General features: G+C 36.7%; 1 protein-coding gene across 3 annotated transcripts in view; it reads right to left on the reverse strand.

Moving 5' to 3' along the window:
- The window catches only part of Pcca (propionyl-CoA carboxylase subunit alpha), a 274,525-nt gene that overhangs the window by 106,103 nt on the left and 147,871 nt on the right, over nucleotides 1-20,551 (reverse strand). For all 3 annotated transcript variants that reach the window (XM_090341922.1, XM_090341920.1, XM_090341919.1), the window contains one exon: nucleotides 17,251-17,353. In XM_090341922.1, the coding sequence (XP_090198048.1) occupies nucleotides 17,251-17,353 (103 nt within the window). The remainder of the gene's footprint in view (nucleotides 1-17,250; nucleotides 17,354-20,551) is intronic.

Raw genomic sequence — 20,551 nt, forward strand, 5'->3', positions numbered from 1 at the left:
GAGAAAGATGTTTGGACAGATGGCCCACTTAAAATGCCTGAGACAAGAAATAGCAATTTTAATGAAACTTTAGCTCTAGTATAGGAGTTGCTTCTTATTTCCCCAACTGTGTGTGTGTGGCAAGGCCTGAGGTAGGAGGAACTCCGCTAAGGACAAAAATTCAGCAATCTGCTGAAAACGCCACTTTTACAATGTAAGATAAAAGGGTCACAAAAGAATGTTTTAGTAGTGCAATAAATCCATGTTAGATGCTTCACAGAACCATCAACCATCAAAATGAATTTTAAAACATGGAATGAACAGATTAAAGGAATTTTAAACAGAGGGTACTGCCAAATGAAACAAAAGTCGGTGCCTAACCAACATGAGCTCAGCACTGCAGTCAGAGAAGCTGTCAAAGCTAGGAACAGGCACAGAAGGTCAGAATTACACCCACATGCAATTTAAACCGGGTATGTCCAGGCACCTGAGAATGTGTAGAGGAATCTATCACAAAACTATGCTCAGGCTGGGCGCTGGTGGCGCACCCCTATAATCCCAGCTACGCAGGAAGCTGAGAGCTGAGAGTTCTGGTTTAAAGCCGGCCTGGACAGTAAAGTCCTTGAGACACTTATCACCAATTAGTCACCAAAAAAGAAAAAGCTGGAAGTGGAGATGTGCCTCAAGTCACAGAGCACTAGCCTTAAGAAGAGAGTAGGGGGCAGCTCAAGGACAGCACCCAGGCCCTGAGATCAAGCCTCAGGGCCAGCACTAAAATAACAACAAATAAATACATAAGGAAACCCTGTGCTGAGGAAAAGAAAATACCCTCAAGTTTGGTGTATGTGTGAGACTAAAATTATTGGTATGTATGTGTCATTTCTTTCATCCATGTATAAAGGCTTAAATGTCTATACATAGATTTGGATTATTAGTAACATTAAAAAACATCAAAACTACATGTTGGTTAACTGAGATAAATATAAAATGCTTAGATTTGTACCTGGCACAGAAATGCTAAATGAAGTTGTTATCACCATTGTTATTTGCCTGGGACAAAACTATCTGAACTCATCTTCCCCTGTTTTAGCAATGCTATTTAGTTTTATTTCTAAACAGCAGTGTGCAATCTAAAGACCATTAAGTCAGTTTATCAAAAAGATACCTGTACTTCCATGCTTACTGCAGCAACAGATAAAAATATAAGGAAAAGGCTGGGAATTTGGCCAAGTGGTAGAGTGCTTGCCTAGCATGCACGAAGACCCAGGTTCAATTCCTTGGTACCACATACACAGAAAAAACCAGAAGTGGTGCTGTGGCTTAAGTGGTAGAACACTAGCCCAAGGACAGTGCTCAGGCCCAGGTTCATGTCCATAGATATAGATATAGATGGGAAAATGTGCTATATATAAATAGGGGAATACTACTCAGCCATAAAAAAATATTGAAATCCTGTCATTGTTAGCAACAAGGATGAGATGGAAGGTATAATGGAGGAAATATGCCAGACTCAAAAAGCAAGTACCACATGCCCGGCTCATTGGAGCTAAATAAGGTGATTTCCTAGAAGTAGACAGAAGACTAGTGGTTACTAAAGCTAAGATGGACAGGAGGAAGAGGTAGAGTATAGACAAGAAGAGTAAATTGTTATACTTTACTCCACAACAGGATGCTTATAGTTTACACCAGAGTTAATAAAAGGACAAATGATGAAACTTACCATTTATAATTTCATAGTCTGTAAGTTGTATAGAAACTGATTCTTCTTTTATTACATACATATATATTATATATACTTTAGGTAGAGTATAACAATGTGACATATGTATACAGAGATATGATCAAATCAGGAAAATTGGCATTTCCATTTCCTTAAGCATTTACTACTTCTTTGACCTGGAAATCATAAAACTGTATATGTATACACACACACACACAACACAATGAAACAAAGTTTGGATTGATGCTACATCAAATGCAATGGTATATGCCCTGTCCTCTTTTGTTCTCTTACTTTGTATACCTCATTTTATAATTATTGCATTGTGCACTTGTCCTTTAAATCAGAAAAATGGAGGAAAGATGCTACACAGTAAAAGCACACTTATGATATCTTTTATTATGGACTTACCACTAGTGCTTTTTTGTTGTTGGTGGGAAGTTGGGGGTTGGCCTTGAACTCTGGGCCTGGGTGCTGTCCCTGAGCTCTTCACCGCAAGGCTATCACCCTACCCCTTGAGCCACAGCCCTACTTCTTGTTTTCTAGTGATTAATTGGAGATAAGAGTCTCACGTTCTTTAGTGCCCAGACTGGCTTTGAACCACGATCTCAGATCTCAGCCTCCTTAGTAGCAAGGATTACAGTTGTGAGCCACCATGCACGATGACTGGTGCCTTTCCTTCCTTCTTTTTTTCTTTTTTGCTAATACTGGGGATCTGAACTCAGGGCACTGTCCTTTAGCTTTTTTGCTCAAAGCTGGTACTCTACTTCTTGAGTCACACCATCACTTCTGGCTTTTTGCTGATTAGCTGGAGAAAAGAATCTTTGGGATTTGTATGCCTCAGATCTTAACCTCCTGAGTAGTGGATTACAGGCGTAGACCTCCATTCCTGTTTCTTGTAAGAAGACTGCTCACAGCCAGTTCTCTCAGGTTTTGCTTACTTGAAAATATCTTTTAAAGTTGTCTTCACTTTTAAAATTTTTCTAATTTAATATTTAATATTTGTGGCTGACCTTTTTAAACACAGCATTCCACATATCTTTTCTGGCCTCCATGAAACTTGAGAGATTCTTAATCTTACTGGAGATCAAGTTTATGTGCTGAATCATTTTTTTCTTACCATTTGCAAGATTTGTATAGTGTGGATCACTCCTACTTACATTTTAGCAAGATTCTTGAATATGCAGACAAATGTTATTCACCAAATATAAATTTGGATGATTTCTTAAAATTTTTCTTTCTATTCCCTTCTCTTCTCCATTTGGGACTCATAATATTTCCATGTTGCTATCCTTGATCTTGTCTTTTTATGTCTAAGGGTCTACGTACTCTTCCTCAATTTTCCTTTGTGTAGCACACAACTGATATATTGCCATATTTGAAAACTTACTCATTCTTCTGTGAATGAAAATTCTGCCTTTGGACCCATATAATAAATACACTTTTTTATTTTAATCATTTGCTTTTCCCTTCTCAACTTTTATTTGCTGTTTTATCATTTATATCTGTTTATCAATATTTTTTTACGTAACAGTTGATATACTGACCTTTAATTCTTTATCTCTCATTTCATTTACTTCTCTGCACATATTTAATAACGAGTTCTTTAGATCACTGTGTCTTAATTTCAATATTTAGATTCTCTCCTAAACAACTGCTATTTATTTCTGCTGGTCCTGTGGATAGGCCATATTTGCATGTTTCTTTGCATGTCTTGTAACTTAGTCAAAAACTGAACATTTTACATAAAATAGTATGGCAAACAAGGAAACTAGGTTCCTTTGTTCATGGACAATCACCTGGACTTTTCTCTTCCAGGGTGGCATTCTACAGAGTTGTAAATTACTGATTTTATGCCAATGTATCCTATTTAATTTAGATTCTCAAAGGACAAAAAGTGTTTTGTTACTGGCATAAGCTCAAGCATATTCAATTCTGATGGCAAAGTTATCCTCATTAAAGGATATATAGAGGATTTAAAGAAAGACAGTGGCCTTTCGGCACTGAGACCAAGGCCATCTTCTGGGCCCAGGGCCGTTAGTGATACCTGAGCACTGGAGATGGTGCATCAGCCCAAAACACTGCAGGAGCCAGCATCTCCAAAGAAAATCTAGTCAATTTAGAGAATTTAAAAATATACATATACTTAACAAGGGTTTTACAATACTAAGAAAGTAAAGATGAAACAAAAAGTGTAATTCACGGTTTATCCTAATGATTAATGTAAAAGCTTTATGGATTATGTTAGGACACAGACAGCTTAGAAGGGAATGTTCTTAAATAACATGGTTCACTGTCCTTCATCTTTGATTTTCATTTATATTTCTTAGTATTTTCCAAATTCCATAGAATTTACTTATAGAAGAGTGTCACTGAAACTACTACTTGTTTTAAAGTTGAAAAGACAACTTTAAAAGAAGAAATTCCAGGGCTGGGAGTTGGCCTAGTGGTAGAGTGCTTGCCTACCATGCATGAAGATCCAGGTTTGATTCCTCAGTACCACATACATATAAAAGGAGCCAAAAGTGGTGCTGTGGATCGAGTGGTAGGGGAATAGCCTTGAGAAAACCCAAAGACAATGCTCAGGCCCTGAGCTCAAGCCCAAGACTGGCCAAAAAAAAAACAAAAAAAAACAACCTCCATCCAGTCATGACAATTCAAAGAATCAAAACTTAAAATATGCATTTTCATCTTTACTCATTTCTAAGGTAATACTAAAGTGAACTGATGAACAGATACTACTGAATTTATTGCCCAAGTAGACCTACACAGACCTTCAGCCTCACTTATATATCCCATAATTTCATTCATCATCAAATACATACATCTATCATTATCTTCAGAGGGGAAAAAAGCAGTATCTACTGAAAATTCAAGTCTTATCTTGAAAAGATATATTTTTCCATTTGCATTAACTCCATTAGTCTTTAAAATTTTCTATATAACACACTAACAAATCTCTCTAAACCTATTTTAAATCCTTTTCTGGAATTAGGCTGAACATGAAATATATACAAATATTGCTTCATTACTTACAGAAAATTGCTTTACACAGATGGGCTAACTTGGATTTTTAATAATAATCTTTGTATTATGTAAATTAATCTTTTGACATTTTATTATAAATGTACTGATGGTGTTGATTTAGTTTCAATTCAAAAATCAAGGATTTCATTATACTATAAAACATATCCAGAGTTCAATGTATTTAAAGGGGGTTAAACAAAATGCAAACATTTAATGCAACATTAAGCATGTGAAATAAAAACCTGATTGCCTAAAGAGAGCATGCTATGCTGTTACCCTGGTGACAGGTTAAAAAAGGGATTGTGAGCTGAATAGCTGTATGATATGAAATTAAAATGTTTCACATTGAACAATCCAAGATGAATTGGGAAAGGTTAGAGTAGAGGAGAGAGAAATCGATTCTCCAATGGCAATGGTGAATGGGGAAGAAGCATGAATAGGATTTGCCAGTGGGGTGTAACAGCTGCCAAATATCCTGCAGCCAAAGAATTACAATAATACTGATGAAGTGTGCAAGAGCTTTGGGAATCATTGCAGGGAACAGAGAAATTCTCCACAATAATGAGCCTATTCTATCTTCCAATCAGTCCTCATGATACAACCAAATTGAAGAAAAATGTTTTAAATCTAATATTTAGCAAAAAAATACAAATGGCTATTTTATCTACTTACCCAATACTTTGCATTTAAGATCACTTAGATTTTTAAATCATTGAAGACATAGTCACATTAAATAACGGAGACTCTCTCAACAGTTTTCAAAAGACTATTTTTCTATATTCTTACTGCGTTTAGGATATTTTTGAACAAACAGAAGCATGTTTCCAAATATATAAAGCATAGTGATATATTTAAACATATAGATACTCCAAAATATATACAGCAAAACTATGTATTTATAAATTTACAAGTTTTTATTATATAGTCAGTTATATATCAGAAGTACAACTTTATTGTCTCAATGTGACTTATCTAAAATAGTCATAAAACAAATATAATACAAAAGTTGTATTTCATTTTCATAGCTGGTGTTATAATATGCCATACCCTTTTAAATTCAGAAGACATTTAAATTAAAAGCCAATGTGCAACTGTACAATAATACTGTCTTTATCTTGGGGATTATTTTTACATGGCTACTTTTTCCTATATTTCTTTCCCCAGTTATCATTCAGTAGTTAAGATCATATTTCAAAATCTGAAATTTTAATCACTCAGTTCAAACCTTAGTAACAGGTGAACGAATTATATCTCTGAGATCAAAGCAGGCCACTTTTTTTGTTATAACAAGAACATCACCACACACACACACACACACACACACACACGCACGCATACACTTGCATCTGTCAGGTAAAAAAAATCACTAAGACATAGATGCTTCATTTTATCAGTAAGCCATAGAAAGAAAAAAATACAATTCAGATGTAGACAAAACAATAGCACATAGAAGGAAATCAAGTGAATGTAATTCCCCTTGTGTGACTGTGTTTGAATGGATGGCAGAAAGTGCAGCTGGTCAACATACTTGGTTTGTTCTACCAAATCTGAGTACAAAATACTGGTTATATACGAGTGCATGAGGCCAAGGTCATCCTTCACAAAACTGAATGCTTGCTTTCTTTAACCTTTCAGGCTGAACTATTTTCATCAACATTATCATAAGCTGTAGTATCCCGTTTTCTGAGTCTTTAACCTCTGCTCAAATGTCAAAAAAAGGAAATTATAAGGAAAAAGTAAAATTTGTGACCTCATGCAATTCAAATAGGATCAGAGCTGAAGAAGCCTTCAGTATCCAGCCCATTTCAAAGCTGCCATTTTTTAGAGGAAGAAAATGAAGCACGAGTTGAAATGCTCCAAAGCCTCACCACCTTGACATATGGGCATGGAGCTAAGACAAGCTCCTGACATCTCACTCAGTGCAGCTTCTACCATGTTCTTTAATAGCCCTGACAAGTCAATGCTAGCTGAGGGGGCCACAAGATGCACAGGCAACTTTAGAAATTTAAAGAAAATGACTTGGAAAAAACAATGTACTTTCAGCATTTAAAAGGTAGAAGCTGGGTGCACCTATAATCTCAGGAGGCTGAGATCTGAGGATCTGTGGTTCAAAGCCAGACCAGGCACTAAAGTCTGTGAGACTTTTATCTCCAATTAACCACTAGAAAACTGGAAGTGGTTCACTGTGGCTCCAGGGGTAGGATGGTAGTAGCCTTGAGCTGAAGAGTTCAGGGACAACACCCCATGACCAATAAAAGAAAATTAAAAAAATATATGTATATAGGGTTCACAATCACACTCTGAAATGTCAGTGAGCACAAATGAAATATATCTTGTATATTTATCAGTTCTCTCAGAGCAGTGTTCTATCATGTTAATTTTCAAAGTGTTAATGTACATTTTTTTTTTTTGCAAGCCCAGAGGTATAAACTCAGGGCCTGGGGACTGTACTTGGGCTTTCTCAAGGTTAGCGCTCTACAATGAGCCACAGCACCACTTCTGGCTTTTTCTACATATGTGGCACTGAGGAATTGAACCAGTCTTCATGCATGCGAGGCAAGTACTCTACCCACTCAGCCACACTCATGGCCCAAGCTAATGTTCAATTTTTGAAAACCACTTTTTTTGAAGAGTATTAATACGGAAAAATGTTGAAAACACACTAGTGGTGTATGTTTTCAAAAAGGATGTTTCTAAGAATAGCTTCTTTTCTGTAAAATCTGGCATCCGGTTTTCTATACACAAAAAAAGGAAAAACCTCAAGAGAAGTCAATATTGGCCATCTCCAGATTCTCTCTGCATTCTCTCTCTCTCTCTTTTTCTTTTTTTCTTTTTTCTTTTTTTTTTTTTTTTTTGCCAGTCCTGGGGCTTGAACTCAGGGCTGGGCACTGTCCTTAAGCTTTTTCAAGGCTAGCACTCTACCACTTGAGCCACAGCACCACTTCCAGCTTTTTCTTTGTAAGTGATACCCAGGAATCGAACCCAGGTCTTTGTGTATGCTAGGCAAGCATTCCACCGCTAAGCCACACTTCCAGACCTCTATATTCTTTCTTATTCTTCTATCAATTCAATTTTAACTCTCAGTACACATGGTATCCTCTAAACCTGTTCTTATAAGGTTCCCTTGTGACTTCCAGACTTCAATACAGTGACAGTCATTTTTCTTCTTTTCCACATTTTTGATTAGCATCAATTCGGTGTTTAAGGGAGTCCATGTAAGCATACAATGTACATAGCTCAGTCTCACTCCCTCTTCCTTATCGCTCCTTCCCCACTTCCCAAACCAGTCTGAGCAGGCTTCATTGTTCCCTTTTAACACATATATATGAATCCTCCCTCATTGAAGCTTATTATCCCATCACATTGGCTTCCTTACAGTTTAACTCCTATCTTCTAGATCCTTTCCTCATTTGTCTCCCTGAATGCATCCAAGCCTACCTTTACACCCTCCTTTGCTGCTCCCTCTGGGCCTGCTTTCCAGGATTCCTCCTCATGTATGAGATGGAGTTTCCCAAGGCTCGGACCTTGACTAGTGCTGCCTCTCACTGCTCCCCTGCCTTCTACTTCTACTCCTCAACAATCACTGCTAACCATGTAGCCCAAACAATCTTGTTAATCAAGTTTTCTTCAAGAAACTCAAAATGAATATATGAATGGCTCCCATTTTACTGAGATTAAAAGCCTAAATAAGTCTTTTACTACCTATTTTTAAGATGATACAATACTACTACAACAAAAACTTCTTTAATTCTTAAACCACATTGGCTTTTTGCTACTTTGAAAAAACTCCAAGCATACTTAAACCTCAGGTTCTTTTACATTTGTTATTTCCTCTTACCGGAAGAGTCTCCCTCTGATACAGACAGGACCTATTCCTTAACTCCTTTTTTCTTTTGTTCTGAGGTTAGTCTTCTCAGCTAAACATTCTGTCCATTTACATTAAAACCTCAACTGTCCACCATCTATAGTCCTTGCCCCATCCTTTCCCTGTTCATTCTTCCTTGACAACTAAGTCATTAGGTGGACAACTTCAGTCAAACCACAGGATATTACTGACTCATTTATCTATCTTCTGCCTTTGTTTTATTTTAATCATTGTGCTCCCTGGAAAATTCTCTAACTTAAATTCATGATGATCAAAAGATGCCATTAAAGCCAGGTGTGGTGGCTCACGCCTGTAATCCTAGTTACTCAGGAGGCTGAGATCTGAGGATCAAGGTTCAAAGCCAGACTGGGCACAAAAGGACTCGAGACTCTTATTTACAATTAACCCCCAGAAAATGGAAAGTGGGGCTGAGCTCTTCAGCTCAAGGACAATGCCCAGGTTGAGTTCAAGCCTCATGACCCACCAAAAAGAATGCCATTAAAAGGCATATGGCTACATTTAATATATATATAACTCACTTATTTAGTAAGAAAGGAAAGATATATTTTTAATATACAATATAAATTTCAGGCATGATGGTACACATCTATAATCCCAGCACTTGGGAGGTCAAGGAAGGAAGATCCTGAGTCTAAGCCCAGCCTGGGCTATATAGCAACATCTGTCCAAGCAGGGGGAGAAGACATTTGAAACCAACATATATGTTGGTGTTTGGCATTCCAGTTACTCAAGACTGAAATGAATATAACTACTGCCACCATTCTTCAAATAAAATATGTTACTGAGGACTTAGAACAAAATTTAAGAGAAAATTGCTGAGGGGCATTTAACTTTCCTGAGCAATGTGTTATTAAGTATATCTCAATGTACATTAACATAACTCTCTATAAACTATTATTATCTCCACATTATTAATGAGGAAACTGATCCAGAAGGGATGAAGTAATTTATCCTAAGATAGCAACTCAGGATTGGCAAAACCAGAGAATAGTCCAGGCCTCTGACATAAACCTCTATGCACATATATTTACAAGTATTAGATGTGCTAGCCAATAGTGTGGTACAGAAAAAGCAAACATGATTTATAGAAAGGAAGACAGAACTATGATGAATAGAAAATGTTTAGTTGATTACTTAGCATGTATTTCACATCAAAAAATTAACCTAAGACAATAATGATATTCCAATTCCTTTTCAGTGATTGGCTTAGTAATAGGCAGGCAATTTATTTCTCATCTATGAGAACTGAGAAATAGGAGCTGGGTAACTTCTAGCAAAGGCTACTTTTCTTTCTTTTTTTCTTCCTTCCTTCCTTCTCTCCTTCCTTCCTTCCTTTCTGCCAGTCCTGGGGCTTGAATTCAGGTACTGGGCACTATCCTTGGGCTTTATCAAGGCTAGCACTCTACCACTTAAGCCACAGCATCTCTTCTGGCCTTTTCTGTGTATGTGGTACCAAGGAATCAAACCCAGGGCTTTGTGCATGCTAGGTAAGCACTCTACCACTAGGCCACACTCCCGGCCTATGGTTTTCTTAGGGATAGCCATCTGAAGCTGACCCTATCGAGATTTAGTTTCTGAAAATTCTATAGCTAGTTTGCCATCAGCCTTATGAGGAAGCCCAGGACCAGATGAAAGCAAAGCCTAGAGAGCCAAGCAGACATATGGCCTGTTTCAAATATACTGAGTTTCCTTCTTCCTATCTTTGAGCCTCGTGTTCTTCTTCATGACACATTTGAATCAACATTTCTGATGCCCATACCAGGAGTCTTCAAGTGACTTTATGACTGTTTCCTCTAGAAAACAAGTGAAAAGTTATTACACTGGAATTTTTTTTGCCAGTCCTAGGGCTTTTCAAGGCTAGCACTCTACCACATTAGGCACAGCACCACTTCTAGTTTTTCCTGTGTATGTGGTACTGGGGGATGAAACCCAGGGCTTCATGCATGCTAGGCAAGTACTCTACCACTAAGCTGTGCTCCTAGCCCCTACAGTGAATTTTTTTAAGTTCAGGAAGAATTATTATAAAAGAAGTGAAAATGGGCTGGGATGTAGCTCAGTGGCAAAGCACTTGACCTAAGAGTGCAACAGCATGTGTTCAATCCCCAGTACCAAAAAAGAAGAGACCAAAAAAGAAGTGAAAATACTGAAATTAATAAGTCAGAATCTGATTTTGTTACCTGGTATATTGTACATGTGTTTATTTGTTTATTTGAATAGGAAAGGGAAGGGGGAAAACATGATCATTGGGAGGGGGTAGAGGGAGGAAAATGGGGACAAAAGCCATGAGAAGGGGTATCAATGTGTGAGAAGTAATACATCTACTACCTGGCGAATATAACTATAACCCCTCTATAAATAAGTTTGATTATCAAAAGAGAAAGTAAAATAGTAGTTACCAGGAACAACTATTCAATAAATACAGTACTTGTTTCAATCTTGCAAGAAGCAAAGATCCTAGAGAATACAACAATGTGATTAGAGTTGACACCACTAGAAATGGTTATGATGGTAAATGTTATTATGTATCCCAAAATACTTATCATTAGTTTTCCTTATCAAGCAATAAACACAAGTGAATCCTGAATGGATGAAATGTTAATGTTGTTAATTATTTTCTAATTATTTATTTATACAATAAATGTTTAAGATTCTGAACATATCCTTTGTGGAATGGGGATGGTGAAAGAATGAAGGAAAAAAAGCCAACAAAATTTAACTTACTATATATCTGCGGGAGAAAAAAAAGTATAAAACTCAGTCAACATTGACTTTCCCCGCCCCACCCCCACCCTGTCTTGGGGCTTCAATTCAGGGCCTGGGTACTGTTCTTGAGCCTCTCTAGGCTCAAAGATAGACTCTACCACTTAGAGTAGTTTACTGGAGATAAGTCTGACAGGGACTATTTTGCCCAGGCTCACTTCAAACTGTGATCCTCAGCCTCCTGAGTTAGGATTACAGGCTAGGATTACAGGCATAAGCCACATACATGTTATATGAAAGGAGATAATAGTGCCCACACTCGGTCCCAAGGACTGAGCTCTAAAAGTGAGTCAGGGAATTACTCTCACAATGTCCTTTTCTGTTTCTTAAAAAATGCCAAACATATGTGGCTATTAAATCCAAAGAGTACAAGAGTGAGGACTCAATAACTGCATACCCAAAGCTATGGCCATGGTAATGGAAATATAAACATAACTATAAAGACATAAAAACCTATGACTCTATAGACATAATGTTTTATTTCTTAAATTAATATGTTTCTATGACATACAAACCTTTAGCCTAATTTTGATTAAGTTCTAAATACTAAGTCCCAGTGATTGTAAATAGAGATTCCCTCCTTGAACACTTGTTTGTTAAACTTGTCATTTAAAATATGATGTACAAATCAACATTAATAAATTGTTTTAAAAAATGCCAAACATGCCCTCTATTAGGGATGAAAGGTTTGGTCATCAGTCATTCCACACCAGAGAAGATGAACTTCCAGGACTACAAAGAGTATATGATCAAGACATGTGAAAGGGTATCAATGTATGTGAATTAATGCACCTTCTATCTGGCAAATATCATGTAACCCTTTTACTAATTACAATAAAAAATGCAAAAAAAAAGAAAGAAAACGTGAAAAAAAAGAGTATATGATCATCTTAAATTAGTGTACCAGAAAGAAAATAATCATGGATTTAGGAAGACTGAGTGACAACATAAGAAAAGGTAGAGGACAATTTGCACAGCCACAAAACCTAACAAAAGAAAAGAATCATTGCAGGGAAAAAAGAAAAAAGAAACAAAGAGAAAGTAAAACTATGCAATGAAAGGAGAAGAGCCTTCTCAGTAGGGTCTGAGAAGTGTAGAGTAGCAAAGATGGACCTGAGCCAGCATTAAGTGGGTTACCATGGTTCTCACAAAGGAGAATTCCTAATCCATGAGCAACATTTGGACCTAAGGAAAACAGGCCTTGTGAGCCAAAATAAGTTAAAGATTACTGAAAGGAAATAAACCAATACCAATTACCCTTATTATTTTTCTTATAATCATTATCAATTAGTGAAAAAGATTATTATACCAACAAAATCACTTTAGTTTCACATAATATAAAGTGATCATTTAAAAGAGCTTTTAAAGATTACATCCTTCTAATTGAAAATGTTTTTATTTCAATGGTTTTTTTGATGTTGAAAATTGAATCCAGAACATCAGGAATGCTAAGCATACATGCTAACACTGACTTACACTATCCTCTCAACCCCAAGTTTAAAAAATTTTTACCTGATAAATGTAACTGTACCCCGACAATAAAAAAGAAAAATAATTTTGCAGTGTGCATTTATGTAAGAAATTATGTCTCCCAAATTTATTGGATAGTCATCCTAAAATGACTGCTATTGTTTCTGACATTAATTTTTCTTTTTTTCTAAAATACATGCTATCATTTTACTATCTAAATACTATGGGTACATATTAATGTATTTTTCCAACTCATAAATGATGAAAGAGTAAAAATCCACAGAGAAACTGGGAAAATAAGACCAGTGCCAAAATAAGTAACATAAAGGAAGGGCTGTGGGCTACTGGTTTGGAAGCAAAAACATTACTTCAACATACCCAAGAGTACTATGGAGCCACACCTGGGCGCCAACTCTCAGACTCCATTCCCAAGCCAAATGTTTCCAAAGACCTCTTAATAATGAATAGGAGAAATATTTACAATGTAATAGTAAGTGTTAAAAAGATAATTTAACTATATTACCAGGATGAATCTCATTATGTGACACTTATGTGAGAAACATACATATACTTAAATAGAAAAGCCCAACTTTAAAAAGTAATTATTGACGAACTGAGATTATAGATAATAAATACTCGTCTTTATTAATATCTTGATTGTTTTATCTTTATTTTTGTCAGTTGTGGGACTTGAAATTAGGGTTTGGGTACTGTCCCTGAGCTTTTTTGCTCAAGGCTAGCTCTCTTCTACTTTGAGCCACAGCTCCACTTACAGTTTTTAGGTAGTAAATTCGAAATAAAGAGTCTCATGGCCTTTCCTGTCCAGATTGGTTTTGAATTGCACTTCTCAGATCTCAGCCTTCTCAGTAGCTGGTACTACAGATGTGAGCCACCAGCACCAGGAGCCGATTTGTTGTCTTAATTCTATTCAGTCTTACCCAGAAAAAGTCAGCTCCCTCAAAAATTAGCATATAGGGGCCTGGAATTTGGCCTAGTGGTAGAATGCTATGCCCAGTATACATGAAGACCCTGGTTCAATTCTTTGGTACACATACATAGAAAAGGCCGGAGGTGGTGCTGAGGCTCAAGTGGTAGAGCGCTAGCCTTGGGAAAGTCCAAGGACAGTGCTCAGGCCCTGAGCTCAAGCCCAGGACTGGCCAAAAAAAAAAAAAAAAAAAAAAGTATATATGCTATTGAAACAAAAGCCATATAACGAATGATTGTTGTCCTTAATGTGCTCAATGTTATCTCTCATCTCCTTCGCTGTCCCTTGGGTATCTCATATTGTTACAGTACCTCACTTTGTTATCTGATATATTGAATTTATTTGTATTTAATTATTTGAAATTTGATAGGGAAGGGGGAAAACCAAGATGGAGGGGCAGTAGGGGGGAGGGTAAAGGGTACCAAGACATGTGAAAGGGTATCAATGTATGTGAATTAATGCACCTTCTATATGGCAAATATCATGTAACCCTTTTAGTAATTACAATAAAAAAATAAATAAATTTTTTAAAAAAGTATATATGCTTTTTTTTTTTTTTGCCAATCCTGGGGCGTGAACTCAGGGCCTGAGCACTGTCCTTGGACTTTCTCAAGGCTAGAGCTCTACCACTTGAGCCTCAGCACCACTTCCGGCTTTTTGCTATGTATGTGGGGTACCAAGGCATCAAACCCAGGTCTTCGTGCATGCTAGGCAAACACTCTACCACTAGGCCAAACTCCCAGCCCCTATGTATACATTTTTTTAAAAAATCATTCAGTTCAGCTGAGCACTGGTAGCTCGTACCTGTAATCATAGTACTCAGAAGGCTGTGATCAGATTATGGTTTGAAGGCAACCCTGGCCTAAAAGTCCATGAGACTCTTATCTCCTTATAAACTACTCAGAAACAGCCAGAAGTGGTGCTGTGGCCCAAGTATAGAACACTGTCCTTGAGGAAAAAAGAAGCTCAAGGACAACACCCTGGCCCTGAGTTCAAGCCCCACGACTGGCACACACATAAAAATAATCAGTTCATTTTTAGCTTTATTTATGACTTGTAAAATAATAAAAGATCCAAGTAATAACCAAAGATAAGGTAATCAGAGAATAATAAAAAATGATGCAAACCATAAAGTTAGGGTTTGAAAACCAAAGCTAGACTCTTCATCTCCCAAAAGAGCAGTAGCCATAGAACTCAGTGGAAATAAAAACATACTGATGAAAGGTTCTTGTGTTGCCCAATACAAAGCCATTAAACACTTGTGGCTATTAAGTCCTTGACATAAATGTAGTATAACTGAAACAATAGATGTTAGGTTTATTTTTAAGTGCCACAAATAGCAGCTAGCTCCTGGATATCACAACCACAGAAAAATGGATTCAACTACTTTCATCTTCTTCCACATCATTTGGTACTTTATTGACACTCTGAATCCTCATCTCTCCCTTGATATTTATCAAATCATAACTTATAAAAAAATTATATACTAAGCTTCTTGAACTTCCTTTTAACAGAACAAACTACATTATCCATTAAGATATAGGTTAGGGTGAAATTATCAAGTTGAAGATGAGGGGTGAATATGATCGAAGTATTTCATACACATAAACATAATAATGAAACCTTTTAAAACTATTCAAAAGTGGATGAAAGGGGATAAAAAGAACTAGAGGTAGTGAATATGATCAAATAATATTACTTGAAAGTATGGAAATATCACATGAAATCTGTTTGTACAAATAATATACACAAATAAAAATAGGAGGGGGAAGAGATCCAGCTTAACCTTAAACTCAGTTTAGTTTCTCATCTATCTGCTTCCTAAGAAATAATATAAATTTCTGGTTTATGCTTTCAAAGCTACCTGATCACTTTCCATCTTCTTTTTTCTTCTTAAATCTTAGCTGTTCTGGGGCAAGAATTTGGCCTAGTGGTAGAGTGCTTGCTAGCATGCACAAAGACCTGGGTTCAATTCCTCAGTACCACATACATAGAAAAAGCCAGAAGTGGTGCTATGGCTCAAGTGGTAGAGCTCTAGCCTTGAGAAAGCCCAAGGACAGTGTTCAGGCCCTGAGTTCAAGCTACAGGACTGGCAAAATAAAAAATCTTAGCTCTTCTTATGGAAAAGCAGAAGAAAAGGAAAAGAAATTGGACATAACTAGGGAAGTTCAGAAGTTCAGAGGAATAGCTTAGACTTTAGCAATAATTATGCAAACCTGGCATTACTTCCCATTTGTATCTATAGTTTCTGGTATGTGTATGTGTTTGTGTATATTTTTAGCTGTCTGGATTCATTCTTTTTTAAATTTTTCTATTTTCATCAGTCATGGGGCTTGAACTCTGGACCTGGGAGTTGTCCTTGAGCTCTTCAGCTCAAGGCTAGCTCCACACCACTTGAGCCACAGTGCCATTTCTGGTTTTCTGGTGGTTAATTGGAGATAAGAATCTCACAGACATTTATACCCAGGCTGGCTTTGAACGGTAATCCTCAAATCTCAGCTTCGTAAGTAGCTAGGATTACAGGCGTGAGCCATCAACACGTAGCAGGATTAATTCTTAATACTCTATTTCAAAGCTATTTTTAAGACTAAAGAAACCATAAAGCAGAAATAATAAATACAAACTAGATGTTGGGAGGGGGTAGAAGGAGGAAATGGGGACAAAAACATAAGCAAGAGTATCAACGTGTGAGAAGTAATATACCTACTATCTGGTGAATGTAACTGTACATTACCCCGACAATAAAATAAATAAATAAATAAAATACAAACTAGATGAGTACATTTCCCATCAAATTTCATAGTATCTTCTTATCTACTAACAAGTCTTCTTTTCTTTCTGAACTTAAAAACAAAGTTAAAATGAAATGTACACAATATTGTAGTTAAGCAGTGTGATTTTATTAAACCTCCCCAAAGCTCCGTAAGAAGATCTAGAACTGAGACCAACAGACCTTTCCCTGGCTTTTTCATACAGATAAAATTATCAGTATTAATACAACAAAATCTAGAGACATTAGGCCAAATAGTATGACACTAAATGTAAGGACCTCCAGGATAAGGAAACAAAAGCCATATAATGAATGACTGTTGTTCTTAATGTACTACATTATCTCTCATCTCTTTTGCCATCCCTTGGTTATCTCATATTGTTACTATTTTTCACCTTGTTATCTGATATATTTTATACGTGCTTAATTGGTTATCTGAAAATGGATAGGGAAAGGGGGGATCAAGATAAGCGGGAGGAGGGTGGGAGGGAAATGGGGACCATGTCATGAGAAAGAGTATCAATGTTTGAGAAGTTATGCACCTTTTATCTGGTGAATATAATGTAACTCTTCTATTAATCACAATAAAAAAATCTTTAATAAAAAATTTATCAGTATTTTCCATTCATTCTGTTTTAAAAGATTTGCCATACCTTGAATGTTGGTGAAAATGCCGTGCCCGTAATTGGGATGCCACAAACAAAGAAGATGCTATTGCCAATAACTGTTTTTTCTCACTCTCTGATAAAATATGTCCTAAGGGAAATCAATTCATCAATCAATTAGTCATATATATTAATATCTATGTTCCTATATTACAAAGTTAGCATCAATTTAACAAGTATTTCACCAGGCTTCTATGATAGAGTAAGTACTACACATAGGTCAGGGGTATAAGAGCTTTAATAAGGTAACAAACCCTGCTCACTTAAGAAACTAGATCTTAAAAGACATCCCTAGGCTAGGTGACTCATGCCTATAATCCTGGGTTCACAGGAGGCTGAGATGTGAGGGTCTGGCCAGGAAAGTCTATGATCTCCAATTAACTATCAAAAAAGCCAGAAGTGGAGTTGTAGGTAAAATACTATTCTTGAGCAAAAAAGCTCATGGACAGAACCCAAGCCCTGAGTTCAAGCCTCAGGACTGACATATACACACATGCACGCACACACATACCTGTGCACACACAAAAGCGCACGCGTGTGCACATACACAATATAGTCATACCACAGAAATCTCACAAAATGCATTTTTAACATCTGTTTCCTACCATCACTCACCACCCGAAAACCTACTTCTAAGAAAGTGAGGAGAAAGGGCCAGAGCTCACCCAATCTCTGTAGAAATAGAGATATACTATCAGGACACAGTCAAGGCTATGTTTGCTAGTAGGAAGGAATCAAAGAAAATAAAGGCATAATTTGCTTCCCTCTCCACATATAGTCAAGAGTTGATGAATCAATCAACTGACTTCTCTCTTCCTTACTCTGTCTTCTATTATAATGTAGCTAGTCTAGGCTAGTTTTCTGCCTTGAGTAAGACTACTTAGCTTGGCTGAGTATTATCCAGCAATCAAGCCTGCTCCATCTGCAGAATTCTAAAAGAAGCTGGTACAAGTGAAGAAAGGATGCAGACACTCCAGAATACATGTAAGCCCTCCCCTCCAGAGTTCTGTAACCATACCACCATACCATCTAATACTACATTCCACAGTACTATACACCAGACAGTAGACAGTGCATTAAATAGTATAGTATAAGAGAAACAATATTTTACAACGCATTAACAAAAACAATAAGTAGCTAACTCAACTTATTTCAAGGAAATGAAGCAATGTGAGTATGTCTAAAAATTACTTAAAATGCTAATCAAACTAAAAATGCCCAAAACTAACATCTAAACTCTTTTTTTTTTTTTTACTTGGGCTCAAGACCTGAGTACTGTCCTTGAACTTTCTTGAGGCTAGAGCTCTACCACTTGAGCCCCAGCACCATTTCTGGTTTCTTTCCCCATGGTCATAAAGGAAATGCAAATAAAAACAACCCTAAGATACCATCTTACCCCAAAAGAATGGCTCTTCAGCTCTTCACCCTACCCCTTGAGCCACAGTGCCACTTCCAGTTTTCTGGTGGTTAATTGGAGATAAAAGTCTCATAGATTTTAGTGCCCAGGCTGGCTTTGAACAGCAGATCCTCAGATCTCAGCCTCCTGAGTAGCTAGGATTACAGGTGTGAGCCACCGCACCCAGTTCTACAAACCATTTTCCTATGGAGAAGTGCTTCATGAAACAGAAGAGTACAGCAACCCAATAATCTATTCCTCTCTGAAACAAACCCAGATCACTTATACAAATGAGAGACCTACCAGCTGGTTCTGGGAATTCAATCAGAGAGCTTTGCATATTATTGTTTTTTCTTTCTACAAATGTTTGGTTTTTGGTATACCCAGAGGAATAACTATTTTTCACGAATCCTAACACTCAGTGAAGCTTTCCAATAAAACCTCAAGGCTTTCTTAAGAACAGTGAAAAAGTATTCCCCACTACTCTTTTCAAAATTATTTGATTCATCAATTTTCTTTCTATGAAATTATTACATATTTATTCATAGATAAAATGTATATCTGCATTCCCTATCTCCTAATCCTGCATTTTATTCTCATTAATTTTTGCCATGTTTGTGATACTTCTCCCATTTGTCTATTTTTATTTTATTAATTTTATATTATCTATTTATCTGTCTACAAGTGGTTGTACAAGAGGGTTACAATTTAACATTTCCACTTATGTGTACACAGCATCTTGACCACAGTCCCCCCTTTTATATCACCCTCCTCCCCTCCCATCTATTTTTTCTCCTAACCACATCAAGTTTTCCCATTTCCTTTTTCACATATGTACATTGAGTTTTAAGATTATATTTGTCCATCATTCACTTTTCCATACATCTCCCCCTTGTGCTAGGCTTTCCCCATTCAAGGCATGTTTCTGCTTCCTAATAATCATTTTGTTAAATGGTCTGATAATTGTTACTTCTCCCATTTATTTCTTGGGGTCATTCATTCAGCTCTTAACAGTGACCATATTACATTCTATTTTGCTAAAAATGTTTTATGTCTAAGAATCACACTTTTTAGCATCCACATCTTTCTAAGTTAATATACTTAAGCATTCTTACTGCTCTTAAGTGAGCAAAGTCATCTATTTTCTACAACAGCCATTCTAAAACCAAGCACCTCCAGTACTCATGGATTCTTCTATGATTCCTCTCTGGATAGGTATCTTTTCCCACTTTTCAGTAGTGGCTCAGTTCTGTTTGTTCTCAATACCCAGGTCAAAGGGTTAAACAATGGTTTGTTGGGGTAAATGTTTAATGATTAAACCAACTGGGGTGTGAGGGAAGAAACAAGCCTCAGTATGGGGGCTTTTGCTAATTTCCTTGAAGGAAATATTCTCCATGCTTGATTTCAAACTACCAACGGACATCAAAGAGGATGGTTTAGGAATATAGACACACATGGCTTTCACAATGCAATATGGCAGTTTCAGCACCTAGCAAAAGCAGCTCTTGGAGAGATGTTCATAGTTCAAAATACTGTCTCATCCCTAAGGCACTCTAGATTCCTTAAGTCAAAATTGTTTTCTTTTTACCTTTACTCAGCACTCATTGTACACTGTCTAGTAATGCTGTGAGTTCTTCCATGAGTATTTGTCACCTTAATTACAGCAAAAAATGTACTATTTCATATCTCCCTCTAGAACCTGCTTCATTCTTTGTTGACTTTGCTAACTGAAATTCAGTCCAAATATCCTAATACAACTTTTAAAGGTATAAATATACTTGAGTAAATTCCGTGCATAAAGGAAAAGTATAATTCACTGTATACTTTTCATGGTGAGTCAATTGTTACCAAAAATCTAACTTTTCAGAAGAAAACTATAATCCTGATAATTAC

This window comes from Megascapheus bottae, chromosome 11 (genome assembly GCF_031878675.1).
Source record: "Megascapheus bottae isolate mThoBot1 chromosome 11, mThoBot2.hap1, whole genome shotgun sequence".
Taxonomy (NCBI): Eukaryota; Metazoa; Chordata; class Mammalia; order Rodentia; family Geomyidae; genus Megascapheus; species Megascapheus bottae.